Source organism: Chaetodon trifascialis, chromosome 18, assembly GCF_039877785.1.
Source record: "Chaetodon trifascialis isolate fChaTrf1 chromosome 18, fChaTrf1.hap1, whole genome shotgun sequence".
Lineage (NCBI taxonomy): Eukaryota > Metazoa > Chordata > Actinopteri > Chaetodontiformes > Chaetodontidae > Chaetodon > Chaetodon trifascialis.
The window spans coordinates 10,475,616-10,486,080 of NC_092073.1; the positions used below are offsets into that span (position 1 = coordinate 10,475,616).

General features: G+C 46.0%; 2 protein-coding genes across 2 annotated transcripts; one reads left to right on the forward strand and one right to left on the reverse strand.

Moving 5' to 3' along the window:
* Nucleotides 1–62: 62 nt before the first annotated feature.
* On the forward strand, nt 63–6,754 carry tm9sf1 (transmembrane 9 superfamily member 1). Its single transcript, XM_070986232.1, has 9 exons — nt 63–583; nt 1,961–2,172; nt 2,667–2,798; nt 3,665–3,787; nt 4,016–4,374; nt 4,505–4,659; nt 4,796–4,981; nt 5,193–5,466; nt 5,571–6,754. Exons 2-9 carry the CDS (start codon nt 1,966–1,968, stop codon nt 5,962–5,964), a joined length of 1,830 nt encoding a protein of 609 aa, XP_070842333.1. The 5' UTR covers nt 63–583; nt 1,961–1,965; the 3' UTR covers nt 5,965–6,754.
* A 559-nt stretch (nt 6,755–7,313) lies between these two features.
* nanog (nanog homeobox) lies at nt 7,314–9,621 on the reverse strand. Its single transcript, XM_070986458.1, has 4 exons — nt 9,219–9,621; nt 8,310–8,692; nt 8,069–8,212; nt 7,314–7,688 (listed from the first exon to the last, which is right to left on the reverse strand). Exons 1-4 carry the CDS (start codon nt 9,619–9,621, stop codon nt 7,314–7,316), a joined length of 1,305 nt encoding a protein of 434 aa, XP_070842559.1.
* Between the last annotated feature and the right edge of the window lie 844 nt (nt 9,622–10,465).

A 10,465-nucleotide genomic window follows, 5' to 3' on the forward strand; every position in this document is an offset into this window, starting at 1 on the left:
TATGATTACACAGGTCTGAGTTGTAACGAGGAAGTACTGGAAGGACATCCGATTGGTTCATTGAGGCTGAAGGAAATCCGGTCGGTACCGCAAAATAATAGAGTCGCTCAGTTACGAGCAAAAACGATCCTAATGTCGGCTGTCTGTGGCGATAAGGCACGGAAGTAATCCACTTCAATTTCAAATGGCCTGTGAAGGGGAATGTATTACCAGCTACGAATAATCGGGAACGTCTGCCGTGTGTTTTTGTTTCTCCGCCCACTCCGGAAAACTCAACCGAGTCGTCGTTATTTTTATTTTTTAAGGTGACGTGGAGTCGGACCCGCTCTTCTACACTGTCTCATATGTCAGTAAAAGTACTTGGCGTACCCGGATAAGCACTCAATGAATGCATAATACGTTGGTACATTGCATCGAGGATTTCCAAGATGTTTAGCTGTAAGTCTTAACAGTGGGCTCCAGTATCGGCGCATACCGGAGCAGCGACGAGACTGTCTGGGCCTGGAGTCCAAGGAATCCGGCGGACAAACAGGTTTCGTTGGATCTGCGGCATCAGCACTGAAGTGACACAACAGAGATATTGGTAAAGCAGATTTGACTAACCCTTGTCTGTAGTCACATGCTGTCTGTAATAAAGCAGTGCTGATGAAGGTTGTTTGTTTTCCACGAATCAGTCGGGCCCTCGTATAGTCACAGTCAGTTTATAGTCAGTTCCTTACACCGAATGTACAAGACAAATAAGATGTGCCCTGCGTTTCGTGGCACTACTTGACCTTGCGCTTACTCGTAGTGCCGTAAATTAGGGAATAGTCTATTTTTGCCATCGCTTCACTCATTACATGCTAATACAAAGAGTTAATAAAAACATCTGTGCTTTGGCTGTTGTTATTTGTCCATCTGGTATAAGTCTGTGTTAAATCTTAAAAAACGTGGTGGGAAAACTCATATCAAATGCAGGTTCAGGAGGTCCAGACAGCTGTGATGCTCATCTGAAGAGGACTAGCAGAACAGTTTGACAGATTATTGACATCTGATCAGCTGATCACATTTTGAGACCGCTGTCACCTTGTAGCTGTTCTACAAGCAGCTTCGGTCAGAAACCTGCTAAATGTAATTCCAGTGTGTTACAAAAAAAAAAAAAAAAAAAAAAAAGCATGCCCACTATTTATCAAGCACATGCAGTACATTATCCTCCAGGGGAAGTCCCATTTGAACTAAAATCTGCTGTCACCAGAGCATTTTTCACTATGATGATCAGCATATCAGTATAATGATGCCCAACACAGGAAGGAAATTGCCATCAACTACATTTTAATTGCACTGAAATACAGACAACTCACATCTTTTGCATTGATGTGACATTTGATCAGTAAGGCTACATCACTGCAGACTAGGGGTCAGTGTCTTAAGTACATTTTCATATCCTGTAGATATAGAAAGAGGAATACTGTGTATGGCTAAACTAGTGTTCAGCCATACACAGTAAGGGAGGTCATTAGTTTTGAGTTAATTGTGCCTGCTTGCTGCTATTATGAGGCTTTTATAAAATATTGAAAGCAACATCGTAATCAGGACTTCTGAGAGACCCCTGTAGTGTTAAACAGTAACACCTGTGGTTGTATCTATAGGCAATTTCACTTCCTGTAAGCTCTCACAAACTCATAACAGATAAAAACTGATGATGAAAGATGAAAGACGTTGTATTTCTTGGTGGTAAAGCATTGTCTCGCATTTCTTTCCGAGTGTTTCTCAATTTTCTGCTGTTTGCTCGAGTAATGAGGGAGTGACGTTGCATAAAATTCTCCATTTAAACCACTTGACACATAAATTGTCACATAGAGAGTCTAAGGCTCGTTTCCTGACTTGAAATGAGAGGCATGCTGTGAGTCTCTGGACAGACAGTCTAGTTTAAATCACACCTGTCCCTCATGAGCTGATGAATTGTCCATCTTTGCAACAGGGGTTATGCGGTGTGGAATAGGACACCTGCCAGGTGGCTGCCAGGGGACGATGGGCCTGCACTGCGTCTTGATCCTGTGCTTGTTCTCAGGCTGGGCAGTGGGCTACAAGCAGGGGGACAACGTGACTCTCTATGTCAACAAAGTGGGCCCTTATCATAACCCCCAGGAGACGTATCATTACTACACCCTGCCCGTTTGCCGGCCGGAGAAGGTCAGTCTTTGTTCTGTTTCGCGGCGTATTAATGGTTCGCTGTAAGTCAAAGAAGGAAGTGGAGGTTGTTTTGTCACGCTTATGTGGAGATAACAAGTCACAGCATTTCTTGTAAAATTGCTTTCATCTGAAGGGTGCCGAACGTGGCCATAAATGATACTAATGTCATGTAAGATTAGAAGAAAAATTGAAACGGCTCGAAGATAACATTTATTCCTGTGTGAGCAGGATGTGTCAGGTTTTATTTGAGGCTTTATTTTGAGACTTGGCTGCATTGTCACAAACATATTTTAATGAGTACAAAAAAAATGGTGATATGTTGCTATAAAAGCAATTATTGGATGTATGATTGTGTTGTTGGTGGTGGATCCCAAATGTACATTAGGAGTAACTTTATGGGATATGGTACAGTGATGAAGTATGATTGTGGCCAGCTTTTTTAAAAAAAAATTTTTTTACACGCTCTTACTTGTGATCTAACACGTCATATTCAGGTGCATCACAAGTCCCTGAGTCTGGGCGAAGTGCTGGATGGTGACAGGATGGCAGAGTCGTTATATCACATCCGATTCAGAGAGAACGTGGAGAAAAAAACTCTATGCCAGCTCACCCTTTCGGAGAAACAGGTATTTATTGACACAAGACCAGGATAGGAATCAGGTATCAAGGATGCAGATTGCGTTTTATACTACCACACATCGTGGCTTAAGCCTCAATACTCTTAAAGGCTCAAAGGGGATTTAAACTGTCAGTTATTTATGAAGTTGCTTCATTTTAATTTGAATCCAAGTGGTAATTATGATTCCTTAACATTTCCTCAAGTAGATGTTTCTCCGGAATATGCCAGTTTACTGTAGTGTAGTTTTAAAAAGATAGCTGGTATAATACAATAAAACTGCTAAGTTTCCCTCCTGCTCAAAAATATAATAACTAGAAGGATACCTGGACGGCGCAGATCTCCGCCCAGGCCAGTCGTCCACTCCTCTATGATATACAAATCTGTAAGCACAACCACTATACACACTATGTGTGGATATATTTCCCAAATTATTAGAGTTATGTCAAAATCTGGATGTGCCATGCTCATCATCTCAGACTTGCATTTATTGCGCACTTAGAAAAAGTGCTGTTACAGTTGTGGCAATGTTCCAGTTGTTCCAGTTTTCCCATGAAACCACTGTCCCTGAGTCTCCATAGTGGCTGCCTTCTGTATGAAGTTTGAGTAACTGCATGTGTAGGCTGCCCCAGAGGATTACTGGTACCTGGGAGTGTAGATTGTGACACGGAGTCGTTCCATCTCTACAGTTGGCTGTTGTGTCACTGTTGAACTTTACTACAATCTACTGGATTTTGAGATGAATGACATTTATTCTGCCAGGGCCAAATGCCCAATTTGTTAACCAAAGTGAAAAATAATTTGTGTGCCAGTGATTTGGATCGCCTCCAAAATTTGGAGTGTGGAATGCGATGGTGGATGTTTTGTGTGTGTCAGGTGGACGAGCTCCGCGAGGCCATCGAGGAGCTGTTCTACTTTGAGTTTGTCCTGGATGACATTCCGATCTGGGGGTTTGTGGGATACATAGAGGAGAGCGGCTTCCTGCCTCATAGCCACAAGGTAAGCCTGTGGTGCTCCTGAGGGTTTGTGGGATATTTGGAGAGGGAGATGAAGAGAAACACAAAGAGCAAGTTCTTTAAAGTTTTATCTTTATGCAAAGATCCTGTTTCAGCTGAACCACACTCGCTGTCATTGCTCTCATCCCTCACTTCCTCCTCCTCTTTTTCTTTTTTGTCTTTTTGGTCTGTCTTTGTCTCTCTCCCTGCCCTCCTCTCTCTCCTCCAACAGGTGGGTTTGTGGACTCACCTAGACTTCAACATTGAGTACAACGGCGACTCCGTTATCTTCGCCAACGTCTCAGTGAAAGATGTCAAACCCGTTCCCCTTGAGGAGGGCGCGGGTGCAGCAGTGGGTGGAGTCGGGGTGGGTGGAGGCAGCCTGACAGTCACCCACACCTACAGCGTGCGCTGGTTCGAGTCCCCTCTGCCTCACTCCCGGAGAGCCGAGCGCCTCCGAGACTACTCCTTCTTCCCCAAAACGCTGGAGATCCACTGGCTCTCCATCATCAACTCACTGGTGCTGGTGGTGCTGCTGCTGGGCTTCGTCATCATTATCCTCATGCGGGTTCTTAAGAATGACTTTGCCAGGTTGGTCAAGTTGATAAAACTAATGAGTTAATTCTGATTAAAAAAAACTTAGTCTCTCTTAATTTTAAACCCTCTGCTCTTCAGATACACGATAACATCCTGGGTGACTGCATTTTTCCCTCGCCTGCAGGTACAATGTGGAGGAGGAGGGCGGCTGTGATGATCTGGACCAGGGAGACAACGGCTGGAAGATCATCCACACTGACGTCTTCAGGTTTCCTCCTTACAAAAGCCTGCTGTGTGCCGTGCTGGGAGTGGGGGCTCAGTTCCTTACCCTTGCCACGGGTGAGCGGTAATTCTCAAATAAAGCTGAACACAGCAACACACACAGCTGAATGCGGCCTGTTAAATTCTGAAACAGTGTCAGATACTATCATTGTTCTGTTTGGAAAGTGAGCACACTTCTTCCTCTTTGCGATAGGAATCATCATCATGGCACTGCTGGGAATGTTCAACGTGCACCGCCATGGTGCCATCAACTCTGCGGCCATTGTCCTGTACGCTCTGACCAGCTGTGTGTCGGGCTACGTGTCATGCAGCTTCTACACACAGATCAACGGTCAGCGCTGGGCATGGAACATCATCCTCACCTCGTCGCTCTTCTCCGGTGAGTTGGAGATGTTCATCAATGAAAGCACTGATATAATTGATCCATTATTCCGCTTTATTGATGCCGCTGTAAATTGGAATTTCCCCTCGCGGGACTAATAAAGGAATATTGAATTGAATTGAATTATCAGCAATACTCTCAGGTGGATTTTCTCAATGTGTTATCTGGAGTGGCTGTCCTTTATTCACGTGGTCATTTGCTCCCACAGCTCCTCTGTTCCTGACATGGAGTGTAGTGAACTCGATCCACTGGTGGAGCGGCTCCACTCAGGCTCTGCCGGCCACCACCGTGCTCCTCCTGCTGGGGGCCTGGGTGCTGGTGGGCTTCCCGCTCACGGTCATCGGTGGCATCGTGGGAAAGAACCGAGCCGGCAGCTTCCAGGCGCCCTGCCGCACTCGCAACATCGCCCGGCAGATCCCTACACAGCCCTGGTACAAGCACGCGGCTGTGCACATGGCCATCGGCGGCTTCCTGCCATTCAGGTGAGCTGTCTTTGGCGTCAACGCAGGAGGTTAAACAGAATGTTTCAGAGTTTTAGTGCAACGTTTATTTTTTTCTCCTCTTCTCTATCAATTTTCTCCCTCAGCGCCATCTCAGTGGAGCTGTACTACATCTTTGCCACCGTTTGGGGCAGAGAGCACTACACCCTCTACGGCATCCTGCTGTGCGTCTTCGCCATCCTCCTCTCAGTGGGCGCCTGCATCTCTGTGGCGCTCACCTACTTCCTGCTGTCTGGTGAGGACTACCGATGGTGGTGGCGGAGCGTGCTCAGCACTGGCTCCACAGGCCTCTTCATCTTCGTCTACTCTGTTTTCTACTACCGGAACCGGTCCTCTATGAGCGGCCTGGTGCAAAGCACGGAGTTCTTCGGCTACTCTCTGCTCACGGCGATGGTCTTCTCACTGATGCTGGGCAGCGTGTCGTTCTGGGCCTCACTGGCATTCATTCGCTACATCTACCGTAGCCTCAAGATGGACTAGACATGGAGTATGCATACGGAGTTGGACACACAGCTGTAAACACACATTTCCTCATAGCACACATCGACAATCCTCATTCTCTCTTGCTTTCACACATATACAACACACACACACACACACATACACACCTCCTATGGGGTCATTGGGAGGAGAAACAGGGGCCTTTACCTTGATCTGACAGGAGCTAGTGATTGAACTAGAGCTGTCATTGTTGGAATAGTTGGCCGGATGGACAGATGAAGGGCGAGCTGGGGAGGGGGATCATATATTTAAGGATTAAATGGGACATTTCAGTAAAAAGGGATGATTGTGTCCCATCAGGAGTGAATGCGTAAAATGTATGTTGAGATACATGAGTGAATGAATTTAATCATTGTATGGTGTAGTGTGGCATCATCTGCTCCAGTTCCTACTCATGGTCTATCAAGGCTTGGCAGGACCAACACATTCGGTACCCCCCCACCCATTACACCAGTTACCCACTGAGATAGCTAACTGTAGTTTTGACCGATTATGCAGCAATGCAAGTGCAACTACTTGCACTTACACTCCCACACATTACTGTGGCAGCGTGGTCAAATAATAGAAAAGTTATGTTTTGCACTGGCCCTGTCAAGCTCCACGTGGCCCTGCAGTGGATAAGAGGAGCGATGCCTGGTAGGTTGAAGAGCTGTTGCAAAAATGTCGGTGATGGGAGCAATATTGTCAATGTATTCTATGATAACCATTGACTGTGATTTGGGTCCTGATGTAAATAGTCTTTTCAATAAAATACCTTTTAATACATATATTTTCCCAAGAGTTTGTACATTCTTCTTTTATAATGCCCTCTCTACTGCACAACTTACCAACTGCCAACAGAGTACTTTATGTTAACCAAAAATACTATTTTTTTTTTTACTTTGGATGAGTTTAAGTTTGCCCACTTTTACACAAACGCACATAATGCATTAGCACTCAAAGTGAAACAAAGACAATATTTCAAGTTGCCAAAGTGATCCTGTATTTATAGAAAAAAAAAAACAAAAAAACAAACGTGTTGAAATGTGTGCACATCACATTGGCACCAAAAAACAATGTAAACCAAAGAATGCATCCAACTTCACATCAAGGACACATCAAGTATACCAAGCGCAAAGAACACACCAACATACATTAAATAGTTGCATATAAAAATAAAACCTCAAGATAAAAAGGTAAAATGCTTTTGAACAGAATTATGGACAAGGCATATGTACACCGAGCCTGACAAGAAGCACCAGTTAAGGTCAAACTGCACTCAGGAAACTTGAATAGAAGAATATTAACAAGACTGCTAGGTAACATTTACAGAAAGGCTCAAACGTTGACTACTGGCCGATGTTATGTGTAATGGCGATGTTCAGGGAGCTGCGGCTGTTGACTGGCTCCACGTCTTTGCAATCAAAGCTTGTGTCGTGCCCAGTGTTACTCGCAGAGGCAACACTGGCTGAGTTGAATGCACTGGGGTTGTAATCATAAGGGCTGATGCCTGGGGGCATGGACCAGCCAGCCGCATGAGGCCTGCTGGGCATTGCAGTCTGGGGTAGGCCAGGGGACCAGGAGGGGTAGCCTCCAGATCCAGCAGCAGAGCCCATCGTGGCCAGGTAGAAGGCCAAGTTCTGTGGAGCGGTCTTCTTGAAGGCTGCCTCCATCATGTGCTGGTTGTAATGCTCCTTGAGCTGGGGCCGGGCCTCTCCCTGATACTGAAAGGGAAACATGGTTAGCATCAAATTTAACTAAAAAAACCCAATAGACTTTTATAGTTTGATCATGTTTCGTCTCGCCTTTAAGGCAATAACCAGACTATGTTTAGGCCTCCAGTATGGACGAATTGTTCTATGTCCAAGCTGCTGTTTCTCCATCACCAGTTAACAGGAAACCTGAGCAGGACAATGGTTTGATCACTTTCCCATTTTGAGTAATTGGTCTCAAATGTATTCTTCAGAATTCAGTGTAAAACAGTTCTTGTTCAGAATCAAACTAAATATTTCATCCCAAAATAATGCTCTATGTATGAATACTACTACTACACACCCCCACTGACAAATTGCATTACACACTGCGAATAATGGAAGCTACTCACAGATGGGATGTGTGAGGGAACGTTAGTGAAGATGGCTCCATGAATTGGGCTGCCTTTGTTGGTGGTGTCGCGCTCAGACACCCAGCTGGTTTCTTTCTGGTGCTTTCTTAACTTTGTCCTTCGGTTCTGAAACCAAGTCTTAACCTTCAAGCAAGGTGAAGGAGATCCAGTTGGTCAAAAAGTGTACAGGAAATTCAATTTTGCCGTGCTTGTCATCCAACAACGTTCCTAAATCCCTCACCTGTTTGTAGGTCATCCCCGTCATTTCGGCCAGGTTCTTCATTTCAGCTGGCGTGAGGTACCTCTGCACACTGAAGCGCTGGACAAGAGCGTTCATTTGACTCTCTGAGAAGGCTGCACGGACTTTTGCTTTGGGGGTATTCACAGCAGTAGTGCATGGTTTCTTTGGGGGGGTTAAGGCCACACGTGGAGGGGTGGTCAGGTCGATGCCCTCACTCCCTGTGACTGCAAAGGTCCTCGGCTCCTCTATTAGAGAGCTGGAAACATCCTCTCTGGCATCAGGGCTCCTGCTGCTTGCCTCATCATCAAGGTCGTTCTTCATCCAGGTGGCCGGGTCTGCATGGGGGAGGTGTCCTTCTCTGCTACTACCAGAACTCCATGAATCTGAGGTGAGGAGGAACAAATGGTGAGCAGACCACATACCTACAGGGTCAATGTGGACCAGACTCAGAGCAGCGCTCCTGAACTGTACCCAGGTATAGTCACCACTATAGCACACTTATTATGCAACAGATAATCCCAACAAAATAGCGTCTTATCAACAGTAAAATATCCATTCGCGCAAATGTCCCACATGTAAACATTGAGCGTGATTTCCAATACTCTCATATTCTGTCGCGAGATGTCGCCATTCGACTTTTTTCCAATAGCACTCAGTAAAACCAGTGGCGGGATATTATGGAAATATTTTAGAACGAAGATGGAGCTGAATTGGAGCTCATGGCCATTCTTGAGGAAGAAATCGTAGCCTTTAGAAACCAACTTGGAGATGTAAGCGCTCACACGCCGGCTTAGTTAAATAAGCCGACGTGTTAAATATTGTGATTTACAGCTGAGCCATGGAGGTCAACCTAGCCAACCTTCTCCATCATTAGCTTCTTTGTAAAATGCTAGCTCAGGTTAGAAATACCTGGCGAGGTGTGCGCCTCGGAGTCGCTGGGTGAATCACTTCCGTCCCGCCTGGCCTCGTGTGCCCCTGCGTCGTAGGCAGCCCGGTGCGGTCCGGCGAGGAGCAGACGGCCTGCCTGGGCGTCACCGAGGTACACAACCCCGGAGCCCTGGTAGTGACAATGGCCATTCACGGCGTGCTGCTCCGGACTGCCAGGCGGGGACTCTTCCTGGGTCCTGGCGGCGGCGGCGTAGTAGGCGTGTGGTACTCCGTTGTAGTTGCTCAAATCCGTGACTCCAGCCTCGCCCCAGCTGGGCAGGTTCCCGTGGGGTTTCTCGGGCCCGGGTGGGTACACGAGGCCGTACGCGTACGCATGGTAAGTGGGGCTGTAGTTGTAACTGACCTGTGACTTCCAGTCTGCCATTTCTCTGGCACCGTTGTAATAAAAGTGTTTTAAAAAAATACAAGAAAAGCTAAAATACTGGCCCCAAAATCGCTTAATCCAGCTGGATCCCCCGTAGATCCGAAGAGGCAAACACAAGCAAGGAAGCGTCCGGCTAAAACATGCCGGGCCAGTGTTCAAAAATTGCGCGCAGCCTCCCACAGGCTGTTTATTAACACGTGTGTGGGTGTGGACGTGGTGGAGGTGGGTGTATGGGTGGCAGAAAGCCCTTTCATTGGCCACCTGAGTTAATTCTTTGCTTTTAAATTGTATTTTTCAGATTTGGAGACAAAAAGAAAGTTTTGAATTACCTCACTTCTTTTACCACCATTTAGGAAAAATGTTCGAATTAAACAAAGATAAATTGAATATGTAGAATTTCTTAGTGACACTACTGGCCCTATAGGGAGATAGAGAGTTGCCTCTAAACGAGGCTTTTCAGGCTCAGATAGTCACAGCTGGTGATGTTTTGTGGTTGTGTTTGTTTAAGGAGCACACTGTCAGCCATCATGTGCATCATTTACATCACACCATACATGTAAGTATACAAATAATTAGCTGTGTGTTTCTTTTGTAGATTAGCGCGAACTCTTGCGTGTTGTAGCGAGTGTTTTGCCATTGAGGACGACGCAAGGCTAACCGCTAGGCTTCAGCCATCAAACGTTAGCTCGCTGCTACCGTAGCTTCTGGTACATTACACCACGTTTTCTGGTCTTGCAAATGATTTAATGCATGGCCGAGGGAGATGCCAGCATTTACAAATGTTTAGCTGTGTTCATTTTTCGATTCTACACGAACTAACATAGTAGCGTTTTGCCATATAGCA